The following is an 18,594-nucleotide window of genomic DNA, read 5'->3' as shown; positions in this document are numbered from 1 at the left end:
TTATCTTACAGTTAATATAAGGAAAAGTTCTAGTTAAAGTTGTTATTCTTTCAACATGCAACATGCGTCAATGACCTCTGCTACTGTCTCTAGTTTCAGCCCTTTTTTAATCATGATGGGCGGCCCAGGACAGAATCGGCAAACGTGGAATCGTATCCTCAGTTTGTTTGGCAATGTCTCTTACAGTAGTTGTACTGCAGAGAACTATTTTTGCAGGGAGATATTGTCAGTTTGTTGTCACATTTAGAAGTTTCTGCTGTATAGAGCGAGAGAAATGGTAACTCCTACCTTGTGTAAAAGTTTCAGATGAATGTCACAGAAGGTAGAGTCAAAATCAAGGCTCCAGTGAGAATCGAACTCACGACCCCTGGTTTACAAGACAAATGCTCTAACTACTGAGCTGTGGAGCCATACACTGCTGTGAGAAGAATTGGAACGCTATACAGAACACACCCATCAGAGAGTAAAACCAGATACACACCTAATTAACCAAACATGCAGGTTACCCAGTCTGGCTCCTACAGTAAAAGCAGATTCCTTGTCTTCCTTTGTTATACATTTAAAGACAAACTCTCCCAGGTCTATGTGACCCTCAGGCAGGTCTGGTCTAGTGGTCAACATTCTTCAGAATTCTCCTTTAATAGTCTCCTCTCCTCCTTTCCTTGTCTCCTCTCCTTCATGACCATCTATTTGTTATTTTTAGGGGTAGGTCAGCTTTAATATTGCAGATAGATTGTTGGTTCTTTCAATGTAATTGTCTGCATAAATTCCAATTCCCCATTTTTTTTTAAATTACAAACATTTTATTGTATTCTTTTCCCTTAACTCTACCACCCCTCCCCTAATTGGAGTATATTAATGGACAACAATACTTAGGCTTCTACTTCTAGCTTATACATACTATAAACATATTACGGACACAGTATATTTTACATTAGTCATACATATATATATTTTTTAGTCCCACCCTTCAGCTACCCTCAACCCCTCCCACCAATCTCTGAAAACCATCCCATTTACTTTTTGTTAGCTGCACATGTGACATAACTCCACCAGTGGTATTTATGATATCCTTCAACAATTATTATACAATTTGTAAAAAGAATAATGCCAAATAATATTTTTTTAAATCAATTAGTATATTTGACTTTAGCCATAATATTTGTTGTAATAGGCCTATTTATTCATTATTTTCTGGTGGATTGAACTGACATTTCAACCAGCGTTCTATGGTTTGTTTAAAAACAGTGATATTTTATTAAAGTAATGTCAATAAATGAGGGCTAAATAGCATTAATTGGCAGTCACTACCATCATGGGACTTGTATTAATTGTTTTATTCTGTGTTGTTACAACATTCAACCCATATAATGCATAGTGCATTTCATGTTTGAAAAATCTATCGAAATCGTATGTAACGTAATGTATTAATAATCGAACTGAAACCGAACCGACCTCAAAAAGCAGTAATTGCTCAGTGCTAGTGGACAGTATAGTTTTTAGTGGCGGGTAGGAATTACATCTCTGGTTAAATGGCGTTTTTCATCAGTATTGTTTCAGATCAAAAATGTTTGGGTGAGTTATTATGGTTAATTAAAAACAAATATAGACTATCATCATAAAGCAGTCAACTCTTCAACGTGTTAACTTGCGGTGGTCAGACAACCACTTCAGTGAGTCGCCTGAAGATGGCGGTCAAACCCCACACATGATTCTGGTAGGCGCCTGTTGGGGGAGCGTCTGGTGTCGGAATAGTTAACGTGGGGCCGCCCTGGCTTTAGTGACTTTCTTTCTTTAAAAAAAAAAAAAAAGAACCGACCGAGCAGCAGGAGGAGTGGGATGAAGAACTGAACATACTGAAGGGGAAAATAGAGGGGACGCTAATCCTACAAAATATGGAGTCTTGCCCGATGTACATGTGTGTGTTTTACAATACATTGATGTAGCCAGCCAATATTTTATATTTATTTCAACAATTTTTGTGTGTGACATCCGCAATGATGAGGGTCGGGGTTTTGAGCAGGACCGCAGCGATAGTTCTCTGTCTTTTGGGATGCAATGTGTGGAAAGCGGTAACCAAAACCCTGCATGATGACAACGCTCTTAAAGGTAGGTAGTTGATACAAATGGTTCGTTTTATTCAAAGTACTTGTGAGATGTTATGCCCAATATGTTCGTCTTGCTAGCTAGCTACTTGTATAGCTAGCGATAACTTGGCGTTGATGGCTTATTATGTGCTAACTTTAGATAGTTATCTAGCAGCGTTAGTTAGCTTTTCAATTGGCTAGTTATATAACGTTAACGTTAATTTGGCAGGCTTTTTCAGCCATGAAACTGTATACATCCGTTATCTCTCTGTGGTTGTTCATGTTTCATTTAGCCAAGGTATTATATCATTTGAATGGTTTGAAGTGCTTCTGTGTCTCACAACGTGTCCTCAACTGAAACAAAAACACCGCACCATCTTACCTAACTATACCTAGCTGATATTGCATGTTGTTGGCAAGAGGCTAGCTAACGTTAGCTAGTTAGATACTGTAGCTAACGTTAGTTGATGCTAAGTTCTTCTGCAGCCTCTCAATTGTAATGGATAATTTTGGTGCAAGCCTTAGCTAAAACATGTTTTACTTGTCCTTATTCAGATGAGGTGGAAACGTAATTTGAGCATGTTCTTTTGATGCAATGTATCATTGTGTAATGGATTGTTTTCAGACCAGCAGTATTCCACGAGAGAGAATGTTCATGCATTTTGTGTATGAATTTGACCACGTATGCAGTAGATTCCTCCAGACATGATTATAAGCTAGATGCTGCAGATGTGAGTGGGAGGAGGAATCTCACACACACCACCATCTCTCATAAATGAGTGAAAGGCAGTATATGACAGGTGGCTTTTGCTTCACTGCCTCTTCCTTCACAGCCTCCTGCTGAGATGGAGCTGAATTGGGGGCAGTGCTGGAAATGGTTTAGGCTGGGCCCAGCGAACCTATTTGTATCATTCTGTGGTTTTATTCATTGTTACAGACATGAGTGAAATGGCAATACACACACACACTGTAAAGCGTAGTTAGAATCGCTGCAGATGTATTTAATTCAGCCACTCCAAAGCTTCGCTTTTTTAAAGAGAAGAGTGCTTCCAAGACTAGCTGCATCTGTTTCTCTCATGTACTCACTCACTTATTCTCACACACACACTACTTTGTTTGGAGAACTGTGCAGCTCTGTGTGTTGCTGCATCAGTTTTCATTCTAATTTTGTTTGTTAATCATATTGCTGTGACTGAGTGTGTGCGCGTAGTTGTGTGAGACCCTAACCAAAGAGTAATTTATTAGACTAATTTGTGTGTCCCTGTCTGTCTGTGTAACTAAATATTAAGTGTCCCCAACTTTCACGTGATGTCAACACATGACGTAGATGCGTATTAAGTTCCGTAGCGAAAATGATTGATGCCTTCTGAGCATCTCAACTCAGTATTTTGATTGACCCCCCCCACCCCTCTGTTTGTCTCTCTCTGTTTCTCTCTCTCTGTCTCTCTCTCTGACCCAGTCTAACCTTCAGACCCTCCCTGGGGCTCTTGTTGATACTGAGGGCTTCTTCTCTTCGCTCCTCTCCTCACGTATAGCTAGCTATATATATGGAGGCAGACAGACGACACATAGCTAGCTATATACACTGCTCAAAAAAATAAAGGGAACACTTAAACAACACAATGTAACTCCAAGTCAATCACACTTCTGTGAAATCAAACTGTCCACTTAGGAAGCAACACTGATTGACAATAAATTTCACATGCTGTTGTGCAAATGGAATAGACAAAAGGTGGAAATTATAGGCAATTAGCAAGACACCCCCAAAAAAGGAGTGATTCTGCAGGTGGTGACCACAGACCACTTCTCAGTTCCTATGCTTCCTGGCTGATGTTTTGGTCACTTTTGAATGCTGGCGGTGCTCTCACTCTAGTGGTAGCATGAGACGGAGTCTACAACCCACACAAGTGGCTCAGGTAGTGCAGTTCATCCAGGATGGCACATCAATGCGAGCTGTGGCAAAAAGGTTTGCTGTGTCTGTCAGCGTAGTGTAGTGTCCAGAGCATGGAGGCGCTACCAGGAGACAGGCCAGTACATCAGGAGACATGGAGGAGGCCGTAGGAGGGCAACAACCCAGCAGCAGGACCGCTACCTCCGCCTTTGTGCAAGGAGGTGCACTGCCAGCGCCCTGCAAAATGACCTCCAGCAGGCAGCTCGAAACTCCATTCCACCAAAACAGGCTGATGTTTTTGCTCTTACACTAAAATGGCACTATCATATTTTTCACAATTTCATAATATTATTCCAACTTTTATAGTTTGGAAATGTAATACAAAACACAGGATTTTTTTTTGACTGCAGTGGGTCTGATTTAAAAAAAAAATATATATATATATATATATATACACTGCTCAAAAAAATAAAGGGAACACTAAAATAACACATCCTAGATCTGAATGAATTAAATAATCTTATTAAATACTTTTTTCTTTACATAGTTGAATGTGCTGACAACAAAATCGCACAAAAACTATCAATGGAAATCAAATTTATCAACCCATGGAGGTCTGGATTTGGAGTCACACTCAAAATTAAAGTGGAAAACCACACTACCAACTTTGATGTAATGTCCTTAAAACAAGTCAAAATGAGGCTCAGTAGAGTGTGTGGCCTCCACGTGCCTGTATGACCTCCCTACAACGCCTGGGCATGCTCCTGATGAGGTGGCGGATGGTCTCCTGAGGGATCTCCTCCCAGACCTGGACTAAAGCATTCGCCAACTCCTGGACAGTCTGTGGTGCAACGTGGCGTTGGTGGATGGAGCGAGACATGATGTCCCAGATGTGCTCAATTGGATTCAGGTCTGGGGAACGGGCAGGCCAGTCCATAGCATCAATGCCTTCCTCTTGCAGGAACTGCTGACACACTCCAGCCACATGAGGTCTAGCATTGTCTTGCATTAGGAGGAACCCAGGGCCAACCGCACCAGCATATGGTCTCACAAGGGGTCTGAGGATCTCATCTCGGTACCTAATGGCAGTCAGGCTACCTCTGGCGAGCACATGGAGGGCTGTGTGGCCCCCAAAGAAATTCCACCCCATACCATGACTGACCCACCGCCAAATCGGTCATGCTGGAGGATGTTGCAGGCAGCAGAACGTTCTCCACGGCGTCTCCAGACTCTGTCACGTCTGTCACATGTGCTTGTGAACCTGCTTTCATCTGTGAAGAGCACAGGGCGCCAGTGGCGAATTTGCCAATCTTGGTGTTCTCTGGCAAATGCCAAACGTCATGCACGGTGTTGGGCTGTAAGCACAACCCCCACCTGTGGACGTCGGGCCCTCATACCACCCTCATGGAGTCTGTTTTCTGACTGTTTGAGCAGACACATGCACATTTGTGGCCTGCTGGAGGTCATTTTGCAGGGCTCTGGCAGTGCTCCTCCTTGCACAAAGGCGGATGTAGCGGTTATGCTGCTGGGTTGTTGCCCTGCTACGGCCTCCTCCACGTCTCCTGATGTACTGGCCTGTCTCCTGGTAGCGCCTCCATGCTTTGGACACAACGCTGACAGACACAGCAAACCTTCTTGCCACAGCTCGCATTGATGTGCCATCCTGGATGAGCTGCACTACCTGAGCCACTTGTGTGGGTTGTAGACTCCGTCTCATGCTACCACTAGAGTGAAAGCACCGCCAGCATTCAAAAGTGACCAAAACATCAGCCAGGAAGCATAGGAACTGAGAAGTGGTCTGTGGTCACCACCTGCAGAATCACTCCTTTATTGGGGGTGTCTTGCTAATTGCCTATAATTTCCACCTTTTGTCTATACCATTTGCACAACAGCATGTGAAATTTATTGTCAATCAGTGTTGCTTCTTAAGTGGACAGTTTGATTTCACAGAAGTGTGATTGACTTGGAGTTACATTGTGTTGTTTAAGTGTTCCCTTTATTTTTTTGAGCAGTATATATATTTGTCACAGACTGTGTAAAACCTTGCAGTGCTACTTTTTTCTCAGTGAGTGAGGTGGATATATCTTGTTTTAAAACTAAATGTGATCGTTTCATTTCAGAGAGACATACAATTTAGTGATAAGTTTCAAACAAACTTGTCTGCCAGAAGTTCTTTAAACCAAAATAAATATAATTTACCAACATTTCTGAAAATGGATAAATAGTGTTTTGGAATGAAAAGCTTCAAACATACCTTCAAATCAGTTTCCATTGTTTGTGTCACTGAAAGTGAAGGTTTCATATAAATCCACACTGTACCTGAGTATGTTTTCTGCGAGTTTCTCCACCCTAACCCAGATTGGGGCGCCATGCCACAGAGAGACAGAACAACACCAGCACCCCTTATTCTGAAACAAGACCTCTTCGAAAACAAAGTAGTCTATCATGCTCGATCCCCACGTCTTTATACACACAAAACCAGGAAGCGATGAAGGAAATGGAGAGAGTACGATAAATAGACCTAATAAGAGCAGAAATGGAGAGAGATGGGGAATCCCCAAAATATTAATGAGATGACTCAAAGGATTTATTTTCGTAGAACACAGAACACTGTAGTTTCCTAGTGCGCCAAGGAGGAGTTTGAAAGGTTGTGATGGTATCAAAGAAAGCCCCCCTCTCTCCTCTCCTGCAGAGTTGAGGGGATTATACTCTCTATACTGTAATCTCTGCCTACTCATTTACTGTACTGGAATATTGATCAGGATATTTTAAAGAGAGAATTTGGTAGGTTATGTTAAAGATGTTGTGGTGGATTATTCCTATCCTATTACATTTTTGTGTGTTTGCGTTGAGCTGGGGGAGAAATCACCAGCAGGGGTTGAACCGGTACACACACCAGGAGTTAACAGTATCTAGGACCAGATCTGACAGTTTAATAACCACTGACCATGGATACCATAAGCACAACCAGTTGACCTTTGATAGCAGTAGCCCTCCATCAGAACCGCTAGTAGCCACAGACAGAGGATGCTACTGTCCTCCTGCCATTATTATGGCTCAGTGATGATGTCCAACTCCCTCTACCTCACAGCAGGGTCTGTTCAATAACATCTGCACACACTCACACAAACATAATGATACACACTGGCTCTACCTCTCACACCCATAATGTCTGTCTCACACGCGCCCTGCTGCTCTGGCTGCTGTTGCTTGGGCTAGTTGGTGGTAGATCTCAGCATCAGGTCAGCAAAAACTCCCTTTGCCTTTATCCTCCATATGGCACACAGACAGACCGACCGAGAGGCAGTTACTGAGAGAACGACTGGTTTAACAGGGCTGCTGAAACACAACATTTCTCTTCCTACATGCGTGTGTGTGTTTTTGCGATGCACTTTTTTCAGAGGGCTGTAGCCTGTATAAGGATGATGTCACCAGAGATTTATTGGATCAGAATGGCGAGGTGTGTGTGTGTGCGTGCCAGTCTCCCAGGGGAGCTCTTCAGAGTGAGCACAGCTGGTACCCCTAAAGAAGGACGGAACACTGGGACAGGAAGTGATGCACCATTTAAATACCTCCCTCTCCCCGACCTCTGTGTTGTGGGAACGCGCATATTTTCACTACCCTTAAAAGACCCACTACAGTGAAACTTAAAATGTTTGTTGCAACTAGTTTGGTAAGTGATATTTTTGGGCAACCTAGATAGAGAATCTGTAGTAGTCTGTATCTGTCTGACCCTCTGTGTGTCACTGTGTCTGTTACCTGAATAATCATCCAGCCTGGGGAGATGAGTGGGGGGAGAGCATGGTTGGGGGACGGGGTAAGTGTGGGTGTGTCTATGTAAGGGTAAAGGATGTGTATGTACGGTATGGGGGGAGGGGCACACCCTTTCAGCCTTAATTAAGGGCCAATGATCAGACACCACTCCCCTTATCACGGAGACAAGCGTCTGCCACAAGAGGACATGTAGATGAGAGGGGGGGGGGGGGGGGGGAGGGTTTGTGAGAGGGTGTGTGTTTGTGTGAGAGGGTGTGTGTTTGTGTGAGAGGGGGTGTGTGTGAGAGGGTGTGCTTGCGTGGGTGCGTGTGCACGTATACGACACAGGAGTAAGTAGATAGTGTAATAGCAGAGAGATGAGGAAGGTGTGTCTCTTGAGTTGATGAAATTAAGTGTTCCTCTTGCTGTAGGTGACTGTACTAGACTGAGCTGCTAGTTATTTCATTGATGAAGTATGGCTAAAGTATCCTTGTTAGCCATTAGCACACATTACTGTTGTTTACATAACCTGCCAGACCAGACATTTGTTTAGTGTTGGTACCAAGTCACCGTTAAGCTGTTAGCCAAGCTCCTTTATGAAACAAGCTGAATTTTTTTTTTTTTTTTTTATTTTTTTCCTTTATTTAACTAGGCAAGTCAGTTAAGAACAAATTCTTATTTTCAATGACGGCCTAGGAACAGTGGGTTAACTGCCTGTTCAGGGACAGAACGACAGATTTGTACCTTGTCAGCTCGGGGATTTGAACTTGCAACCTTCCGGTTACTAGTCCAACGCTCTAACCACTAGGCTACGCTGCCGCCCCGGACCGGCATCTCTCTGCTATTACACTATCTACTTACTCCTGTGTCGTATACGTGCACACGCACCCACGCAAAATGTGTGTGTGTGCATACTCTGTTTTTAAAGGTCTAGCTCTCTTTTTCTGGTTGTCCTCTCTCTCTGTCTCACTGACTCACACCGTTTGACTCATGCTCAGTGCCTTTCGCCACAGTGGTAAAGGTTAGCGTTCTGGCCTGGGCAAAGGTGAGTGTTCCCTTGCCAAGGTTAACTCACGCTCACTGAAACTAAAGTGTTCTAAATACTTGGATTTCTCTTGTGAAACTTGGGGTTTCACCATCTGTCTCCCATTCCAGAATACCCCTGTCTGTGTATGTGCGGTGCGTGCAGCTACCACTTTGTGTAGCGGTTAGCGATGATGCTAATGAAAACAGTCTTCTGGTAGATGGAAAGGCTCCCAAAAAACTTCTCAATGAAATGTTAACTACTAAGTATCCTATGCTGAGCTGGCAGAATAACATTAGGATTATTTCATCAACCCAGTGGGTATTTGTTTTGTAAACTCTACCATCACATGTGGCTACAAAAAACCTTAGGTGCTCACTGGAATTAAAGGTTATCTACACCCAAAAATCCTAATTTCCACCAAAAAATCCCAGACCTCTGATTTATTTGGTTTTTCTATTAAAAAAGTGCAATTTTGAGAGTGAACCGGAAAAAACAGGGGGAAACAGAAACCTGGAAAAACAAATGGAATTTGGGGGGAAAACATAAACAGAATCAATCACCTAACTACCTACCTCATCCCCATATTGTTTTTATTTACTTTTTGCTCTTTTGCACACCAGTATTTCTACTTGCACATCATCATCTGCACATCTATCACTCCAGTGTTAATTTGCTAAATTGTAATTGCTCTGCTACTATGGCCTATTTATTGCCTTACCTCCTTACTCCATTTGCACACACTGTATATAGATTTTCTATTGTGTTATTGACTGTACTTTTGTTTATCCTATGTGTAACTCTGTTGTTTGTTGCACTGCTTTGCTTTATCTTGGCCAGGTTGCAGTTGTCATTAACTGGCCTACCTGGTTAAATAAAGTTGAAATTATAATATATATTTTTTTAATTCTACAGATTTTATAGGACCCTATCAAAGGTCTAGCCTAGATAAGCTTGGCCAGTGTGGGTGTTCCACTTGAGAGAATGGGTTGTTGCTCTGTCCCAGTTTAGCTCTGGCACTGCATGAACTAGGTGTGTGTGTGTGTGTGTGTGTGTGTGTGTGTGTGTGTGTGTGTGGTGGGGGGGGGGGGGGGGGGGGGGCAGCTTTACAATGCTCTGCTATCCAACAGAGTTAATGGTTTAATGGAAGTATGTTATTCAGCAGTTTCCAGGAAAGTGTATGACAGTAATAAAGGTGTGCTCAGCGAATTCCTTCCTCAGGCATCAAGAAACAGCAAAAGGGCCCATTGTTTTGACAGAGCCTCGCTATTGGCTGGTAACCAGGAAATATGCTTTTGGCCACTCGCTGTGATTGGCTGCCAATGTCAAATGTGACTGAGTCAGAAAGCTTATCCTGACTCCTTTATGGACTACTGTGTATATATACAGTTGAAGTCGGAAGTTTACATACACCTTAGCCAAATGCATTTAAACTCAGTTTTTCACAATTCCTGACATTTAATCCAGGTAAACATTCCCTGACTTAGGTCATTTAGGATCACCCCTTTATTTTAAGAATGTGAAATGTCAGAATAATAGTAGAGAATGATTTATTTCAGCTTTTATTTCTTTCATCACATTCCCAGTGGGTCAGAAGTTTACATACACTCAATTAGTATTTGGTAGCATTGCCTTTTAAATTGTTTAACTTGGGTCAAATGTTTCAGGTAGCCTTCCACAAGCTTCCCAGAATAAGTTAGGTGAATTTTGGTCCATTTCTCCTGACAGAGCTAGTGTAACTGAGTCAGGTTTGTAGGCCTCCTTGCTCACACACGCTTTTTCCATTCTGCCCACAAATGTTCTATAGGATTGAGGTCAGGGCTTTGTGATGGCCACTCCAATACCTTGCCTTTGTTGTCCTTAAGCCATTTTGCCATAACTTTGGAAGTATGCTTGGGGTCATTGTCCATTTGGAAGACCCATTTCCGACCATGCTTTAACTTCCTGACTGATGTCTTGAGATGTTGCTTCAATATACCCACATCATTTTCCTACCTCGTGATGCCATCTATTTTGTGAAGTGCACCAGTCCCTCCTGCAGCAAAGCACCACCACAACAGGATGCTGCCACCCCCGTGCTTCACGGTTGGGATGGTGTTCTTCGGCTTGCTAGCCTCCCCCTTTTTCCTCCAAACATAATGATGTTCATTATGGCCAAACAGTTCTATTTTTGTTTCATCAGAGCAGAGGACATTTCTCCAAAAAGTATGATCTTTGTCCCCATGTACAGTTGCAAACCATAGCCTGGCTTTTTTATGGCGGTTTTGGAGCAGTGGCTTCTTCCTTGCTGAGCAGCCTTTCCGGTTATGTCGATATAGGACTCGTTTTACTGTGGATATAGATACTTTTGTACCTGTTTCCTCCAGCATCTTCACAAGGTCCTTTTCTGTTGTTCTGGGATTGATTTTCACATTTCGTACCAAAGTACGTTCATCTCTAGGAGACAGAACGCGTCTCCTTCCTGAGCGGTATGACGGCTGCGTGGTCCCATGGTGTTTATACTTGCGTACTATTTTTTGTACAGATGAACGTGGTACTTTCAGGCGTTTGGAAATTAATTGACTCAAATGATGTCAATTAGCCTATCAGAAGCTTCTAAAGCCATGACATAATTTTCTGGATTTTTCCAAGATGTATAAAGGCAGTCAATTAGTCTATGTAAACTTCTGACCCACTGGAATTGTGATACAGTGAATGATAAGTGAAATAATCTGTCAGTAAACAATTGTTGGAAAAATGACTTGTATCATGCACAAAGTAGATGTCCTAACCGATTTGCCAAATCTATAGTTTGTTAAAACTTCTTATGGCTGCATCCCGCTACCGGGATCGATATGACAACAGCCAGTGAAAGTGCAGGGCGCCAAATTCAAAACAACAGAAATCTCATAATTAAAATTCCTCAAACATACATGTGTCTTATATCATTTTAAAGGTCATCTTGTTAATCCCACCAAAGTGTCCGATTTCAAATATGCTTTTCAGTGAAAGCACTACAAACGATTATGTTAGGTCACCACCAAACCACAATAAGCACAGCCATTTTTCCAGCGAAAGATAGCTTTCACAAAAAGCTGAAATAGAAATTAAAATGATTCACTAACCTTTGATTATCTTCATCAGATGACACTCATAGGAGTTCATGTTACACAATACATGCATGTTTTGTTTGATAAAGTTCATATTTATAACAAAAAATCTGAGTTTACATTGGCGTGTTACATTCACTAGTTCCAAAAATATCAAGTGATTTTGCATAGCCACATCGTTTCAACAGAAATACTCATCATAAATGTAGATGATAATACAAGTTATACACATGGAATTATAGATATACCTCTCCTTAATGCAACCGCTGTGTCAGATTTAAAAAAAACTTTACGGAAAAAGCAAATCATGCAATAATCTGAGACGGAGCTCAGAACAATAGCCAAATTAGTCGCCATGTTGGGGTCAACAGAAACCAGAAAATACATGATAAATGTTTCCTTACCTTTGATGAACTTCATCAGAATGCAGTCCTAGGAATCCCAGGTCCACAATAAATGCTTGATTTGTTCGATAATGTCCGTTATTTATGTCCAATTAGCTACTTTGGTTAGCGCGTTTGGTAAACAATTCCAAAGTCACAGCGCGTCCACTATAACGTGACGAAATGTCCAAAAGTTCCGTAACAGTCAGTAGAAACATGTCAAACGATGTACTGAATCAATCTTTAGAATGTTGTTAACATACATCTTGAATAATGTTCCAACCGGAGAATTAGATTGACTTCAGATGAGCGGTGGAACGGAGGTCCTCATGTGAACGCGCATGTGAAAGCATGGTCAGCTCGTGGCAGTGGTGACTAATTCCTGTCTCCTTCGGCCCCCCTTCACATTAGAGTCATCAGACAAAGTTCTATTGACTGTTGACTCTAGTGGAAGCCGTAGGAAGTGAAAACTCATCAATATCTCGCTGTAATTTCAATGAGAGCTTGGTTGAAAATCTGCCACCTCAGAAAAAATTCAAACAGGAAGTGGAACTTCTCAGGTTTTTGCCTGCCATAGGAGTTCTGTTATACTCACAGACATAATTCAAACAGTTTTAGAAACTTCAGAGTGTTTTCTATCCAATACGAATAATAATATGCATATATTAGCAACAGGGACTGAGGAGCAGGCAGTTTACTATGGGCACCTCTGTGCACCTTTCATCCAAGCTACTCAATACTGCCCCCGCAGCCATAAAAAGTTAACAAGAAATTTGTGGAGTGGTTGAAAAAACGAGTGGCCATCACAAAGCCCTGACCTCAATCCCATAGAAAATTTGGGGGCAGACCTGAAAAAGTTGTGTGAGCAAGGAGGCCGACAAACCTGACTCAGTTTCACCAGCTCTGTCAGGAGGAATGGACCAAAATTCACCCAACTTATTGTGGGAAGCTTGTGGAAGGCTACCCGCAACATTTCACCCAAGTTAAACAATTTAAAGGCAATGCTACCAAATACTAATTGAGTGTATGTAAACTTCTGACCCACTGGGAATGTGATGAAAGAAATAAAAGCTGAAATAAATCATTCTCTACTATTATTCTGACATTTCACATTCTTAAAATAAAGTGGTGATCCTAACTGACCTAAGACAGGGAATTTTACTAGGATTAAATGTCAGGAATTGTGAAACTGAGTTGAAATGTATTTGGCTAAGATGAATGTAAACTTCCGACTTCAACTGTATGTACCTAGGCTATATCATAGGCTCTGTTCTAGGATTCATTTTCTGTTTAACTGGGCATTGATACGCTTCATTCGGCTAAGTTGGTTCATTTTCAGATCAAATGGGACTCATTAGAGATTGAAGGCCAACTAATTACAGACAATTAGTGACGAGCCTGAGTCTGTGTTGTGCATGCTTACCAGTGGTGGAAAAAGTACCCGATAGTCATACTTGAGTAAAAGTAAAGATACTTGAGTCATTTTCTATGAAAGTAAATGTGAAAGTCACCCAGTAAATACTACTTGAGGAAAAGTATTTGGTTTTAAATACACTTAAGTATCAAATGTAAAAGTATAAATCCTTTCAAATTCCTTATATTAAGCAAACCAGACGGCACAATTTTCTTTTTTAAATGTACGGATAGCCAGGGGCACAGTACAACACGCAGACATCATTTACAAATGAAGAATTTCGTGAATTTTAGTGAGTCTGCCAGATCAGAGGCAGTAGGGATGAAGACAAAGGATGGTCTCTTGATACGTGTGTGAATTGGACCATTTTCATGTCCTGCTAAGCATTCCAAATGTAATGAGTACTTTTGGGTGTCAGTCAAAATGTGTGGAGTAGGGCGTCCCGGGTGGCGCAGTGGTCTAGGGCACTGCATCGCAGTGCTAGCTGCGCCACCAGAGTCTCTGGGTTCGCGCCCAGGCTCTGTCGCAGCCGGCCGCGACCGGGAGGTCCGTGGGGCGACGCACAATTGGGCTAGCGTCATCCGGGTTAGGGAGGGTTTGGCCGGTAGGGATATCCTTGTCTCATCGCGCTCCAGCGACTCCTGTGGCGGGCCGGGCGCAGTGCGCGCTAACCAAGGGGGCCAGGTGCACGGTGTTTCCTCCAACACCATGGTGCGGCTGGCTTCCGGGTTGGAGGCGCGCTGTGTTAAGAAGCAGTGCGGCTTGGTTGGGTTGTGCTTCGGAGGACGCGTGGCTTTCGACCTTCGTCTCTCCGGAGCCCGTACGGGAGTTGTAGCGATGAGACAAGATAGTAATTACTAGCGATTGGATACCACGAAAATTGTGGAGAAAAGGGGAGAAAAAGAAAAAAAAAGAAACATGTTTGGAGTAAAAAGTACATTCTTTTGTTTGGGAATGTAGTGAAGTAAAAGTTACCCCCAAAAAGTAGTACTTTCAAGTATTTTTTTAACTTATCTTACTTTACATCACTGACGCTTAGCCGTGTGTGTAACTCTCGCACTCTCTCTGTGTAGAGGTGACTCTGAAGGTTCACCTGAGTGATGCCAGCACCCACCAGCCCCTGGGCGGAGCCACCATCGAGCTCTTCGCAAACCACACCCCTGTAACCACAGAGACCTCTGCTGCCGACGGCAATGCCTACCTGCGTTTTCCCTACCGTCTTGGAACCCTGTTGGTTGTCACAGCAACCAGACAGGGCTACGTGCCAAATTCCGCCCCCTGGAGACCCACCAGACTGCCCGGTAGGTCAAAGTAGTAAAGTGTGTGTGTGTGTGTGTGTGTGTGTGTGTGTGTGAGAACAATCTGAAAGTGGTGTGTGAGGATAATGAAGGTTCCCCATTACAGCTTTATTATAATAAGTGACCACCCCCATTATCCTCACACAACACTTTCAGACTGTTCACACACACATGCTTATCAGCACTGGAAAATTTAGGAGTGACAGAGAGAGGAAAGGAGGAGTGACAGAGAGAGGAAAGAGGAGGACTTTTGTCTCTATGATTTTTATTCAGCCTTTATTTAGACAGATAGTCAATGCTGAGACCAAGGTCTCTTTATTTAGACAGGGAGTCAATGCTGAGACCAGCGTCTCTTTATTTAGACAGGGAGTCAATACTGAGAACAAGGTCTCTTTATTTAGACAGGGAGTCAATGCTGAGAACAAGGTCTCTTTATTTAGACAGGGAGTCAATGCTGAGAACAAGGTCTCTTTATTTAGACAAGGAGTCAATGTTGAGAACAAGGTCTCTTTATTTAGACAGGGAGTCAATGCTGAGAACAAGGTCTCTTTATTTAGACAGGGAGTCAATGCTGAGAACAAGGTCTCTCTTCCAGGTGAGCCCTGTATAGCACCACAATACACATTAAACTACACATTCATATACACAATAAAATGCACAACAATACACGAAAAGCAAAACACAATGATAAAAACAGACACATTCTTCTGTAAAAAGGTCCCCTAACAACCGTCTGAAATGACCTAGAGGCACCAATTCCTTCCATTTTAAAGTGTATTGTAGATCATTCCACATGTAAAGTGCAAGGAAATTAAAGGCTGATTTACCTAACTCTCTAGACAACAAAGAAGTCTCCAGAGTTAATCAACCTTAAGAACTTGTCATTTTAAGTTTTAATAGTGATGTTAGCTAAGGTAAGTCGGGAGTTTGTGGAGCAGGGCTTTGTAAACAAAAAGACTGTAGTGATCTACAGAGAACCTTTTGGTGAAGAATACAGTGTTGAGTAATTCAACTGTTTCCTGTGATAAAAGGAAGGGCGCTATGAAAAACAACATCCAAGGCTTTAACAGTAGAGGTAGATCACAGAGAATGGAAAAGGGAAAGCTGGAGATTTAAACTAGTCAAGTAAGATCATTAAAAAAAGTTTTTACAAACCACAATGCTAGAAAATAAAGAAACCACTAGGTCTAGAATATGTCATGAAGTTGAGAGGAAAAACAAAATTCAATAGTTTCTTTTATTAGCGAGAATAAAAATGAGCCACAGGGTGGGTTATTGTGATGAATAAATGAGTGACTGGTGGGTCCCATGTGGCTCAGTTGGTAGAGCATGGTGCTTGCAACGCCAAGCGTCTGATGAAATGTAAAAATGACTCGTGTGTGTATTCCAGTGTTTTCCTCTCTCAGTCTGGAGCTGCTACCAGAGAGAGCTGCCACTCTGATTGTGTATGAAGACCTGATACACATTAACTCTGGATCCCAAGGTGAGAGAGAGTACTGAGACACGGTCCCTGGCCCAGTGACCTCACACACATTAATAATGAAAGATGGCCACCCCTTTAAAACATCTCTCTAATGAAAGACACACACACACACACACACACACACACACACACACACACACACACACAGGCAGCATGTGTCCTCTGTTCCTCTGTCAATCAGTCAGGAGCAATTACATTAGATAAGTTTAAATGAATGTGATCTTATAACATGTATCTTTGTCTGCCGTGTGTCTGAACAGTGTGCTTGTTTTGCTTTGTGTGTGTGTGTGTGTGTTTGTCTTCAATAACCACACTCATTTAGAGTGTCCCATACCATCTGCTCTTCTCCTGCTCTGCCGTCCTCTCTGAGTGAGGTTCTGCTGCTGCTACTCCTTTAAATGTTGCTGACTGAGCTGTGTGTCCGTCCTCCAGGAGGGCAGGATAATCATGCTATGGTCTGGTGCATACAGTGGCCCCCATCCACACACAGTGTGTTATATCATGGTATTTTGAACCTGGAATCACAGGGGAGCGATAAACTTTGTCATGCCGACAAGGAGAGAGAATGAAGGGGGAAGAGGGGGTGGGGGAAAGGGGGAAGAGAGGGGGTGGGGGAAAGGGGGAAGAGATGGGGTGGGGGAAAGGGGGAAGAGAGGGGGTGGGGGGTGGGGATGAGGGAAAGGGGGAAGAGAGGGGGTGAGGGAAGAGGGAAAGGGGGAAGAGGGGGTGGGGTGAGGGAAAGGGGGAAGAGAGGGGATGGGGGAAGAGAGGGGATGGGGGAAGAGAGGGGGTGGGGATGAGGGAAAGGGGGAAGAGAGGGGATGAAGGGATGAGGGAAGAGAGGGGTCGAGGGAAAGGGGGAAGAGAGGGGAGAGAGGGAAAGGGGGAGAGGTGGGGAAGAGGGGATGGGGAGAGACAGGGATGGGGAAGATGGATGGGGAGGGGGGGAGGGGATGGGGAAAAGAGGGGATGAGGGAAAGGGGGATGAGGGAAGAGAGGGGATGAGGGAAAGGGGGAGAGGGGGGATGAGGGGATGGGGAGAACGGGGGAAGAGGGGAAGGGGAAGATGGGATGGGGAGGAGGGGATGGGGAGAAGCGGGGGAAGAGGGGATGAGGGAGAGGGGATGAGGGAAAGGGAGAGAGGTGGGGAAGAGGGGATGGGGAGAGACGGGGATGGGGGGGGATGGGGAGAAGGCGGGAAGAGGGGATGGGGAGAAGGCGGGAAGAGGGGATGGGGAGAAGGCGGGGAAGAGAGGGGATGGGGGAAATGAGGAAGAGAGGGGATGAGGGAAAGGGGGAGAGGTGGGGAAGAGGGGATGGGGGAGAGGTGGGGAAGAGGGGATGGGGAGAGACGGGGATGGGGGGTTGGGGAGAACGGGGGAAGAGGGGATGGGAGGGAGAAGCGGGGAAAAGAGGGGATGGGGAGAAGGCAGGAAGAGGGGATGGGGAGAAGCGGGGAAAGAGGGGATGGGGAGAGACGGGGATGGGGGGGATGGGGAGAACGGGGGAAGAGGGGATGGGGGGGGAGAGGGGATGGGGAGAAGCGGGGAAAAGACGGGATGGGGAGAAGGCCGGAAGAGAGGGGATGAGGGAAAGGGGGAAGAGAGGGGATGAGGGAAAGGGGGAGAGGTGGGGAAGAGGGGATGGGGAGAGATGGGGATGGGGGGGGGAGGGGATGGGGAGAAGGCAGGAAGAGGGGATGGGAAGAGGATGGGGAGAAGCGGGGAAAAGAGGGGGAAGAGGGGATGGGGAGAACGGGGGAAGAGGGGAAGGGGAAGATGGGATGGGGAGGAGGGGATGGGGAGAAGCGGGGGAAGAGGGGATGAGGGAGAGGGGATGAGGGAAAGGGAGAGAGGTGGGGAAGAGGGGATGGGGAGAGACGGGGATGGGGAGAAGGCGGGAAGAGGGGATGGGGAGAAGGCGGGAAGAGGGGATGGGGAGAAGGCGGGGAAGAGGGGATGGGGGAAATGAGGAAGAGAGGGGATGAGGGAAAGGGGGAGAGGTGGGGAAGAGGGGATGGGGGAGAGGTGGGGAAGAGGGGATGGGGAGAGACGGGGATGGGGGGTTGGGGAGAACGGGGGAAGAGGGGATGGGAGGGAGAAGCGGGGAAAAGAGGGGATGGGGAGAAGGCAGGAAGAGGGGATGGGGAGAAGCGGGGAAAGAGGGGATGGG

General features: G+C 44.4%; 1 protein-coding gene and 1 non-coding gene across 2 annotated transcripts in view; one reads left to right on the top strand and one right to left on the bottom strand.

The window, feature by feature from the left end:
• Nucleotides 1-337: 337 nt before the first annotated feature.
• On the bottom strand, nucleotides 338-410 carry trnat-ugu (transfer RNA threonine (anticodon UGU)). Its single transcript has one exon. It is a non-coding gene; the product is annotated as a tRNA-Thr (tRNA).
• Nucleotides 411-1,792: 1,382 nt separating this feature from the next.
• Nucleotides 1,793-18,594, top strand: part of LOC129838001 (protein FAM171A1-like) — a 48,444-nt gene continuing 31,642 nt past the window's right edge. The window contains exons 1-3 of the mRNA XM_055904622.1: nucleotides 1,793-2,109; nucleotides 14,715-14,942; nucleotides 16,330-16,422. Coding sequence (XP_055760597.1) covers nucleotides 1,998-2,109; nucleotides 14,715-14,942; nucleotides 16,330-16,422 — 433 coding nt within the window. The 5' untranslated portion in view covers nucleotides 1,793-1,997. The remainder of the gene's footprint in view (nucleotides 2,110-14,714; nucleotides 14,943-16,329; nucleotides 16,423-18,594) is intronic.

This window comes from Salvelinus fontinalis, chromosome 38 (genome assembly GCF_029448725.1).
Source record: "Salvelinus fontinalis isolate EN_2023a chromosome 38, ASM2944872v1, whole genome shotgun sequence".
In the NCBI taxonomy this organism is placed as follows: domain Eukaryota; kingdom Metazoa; phylum Chordata; class Actinopteri; order Salmoniformes; family Salmonidae; genus Salvelinus; species Salvelinus fontinalis.
The sequence above is the reverse complement of the archived record's forward strand: the minus strand, read 5'-3'. Positions and strand labels throughout refer to the sequence as shown.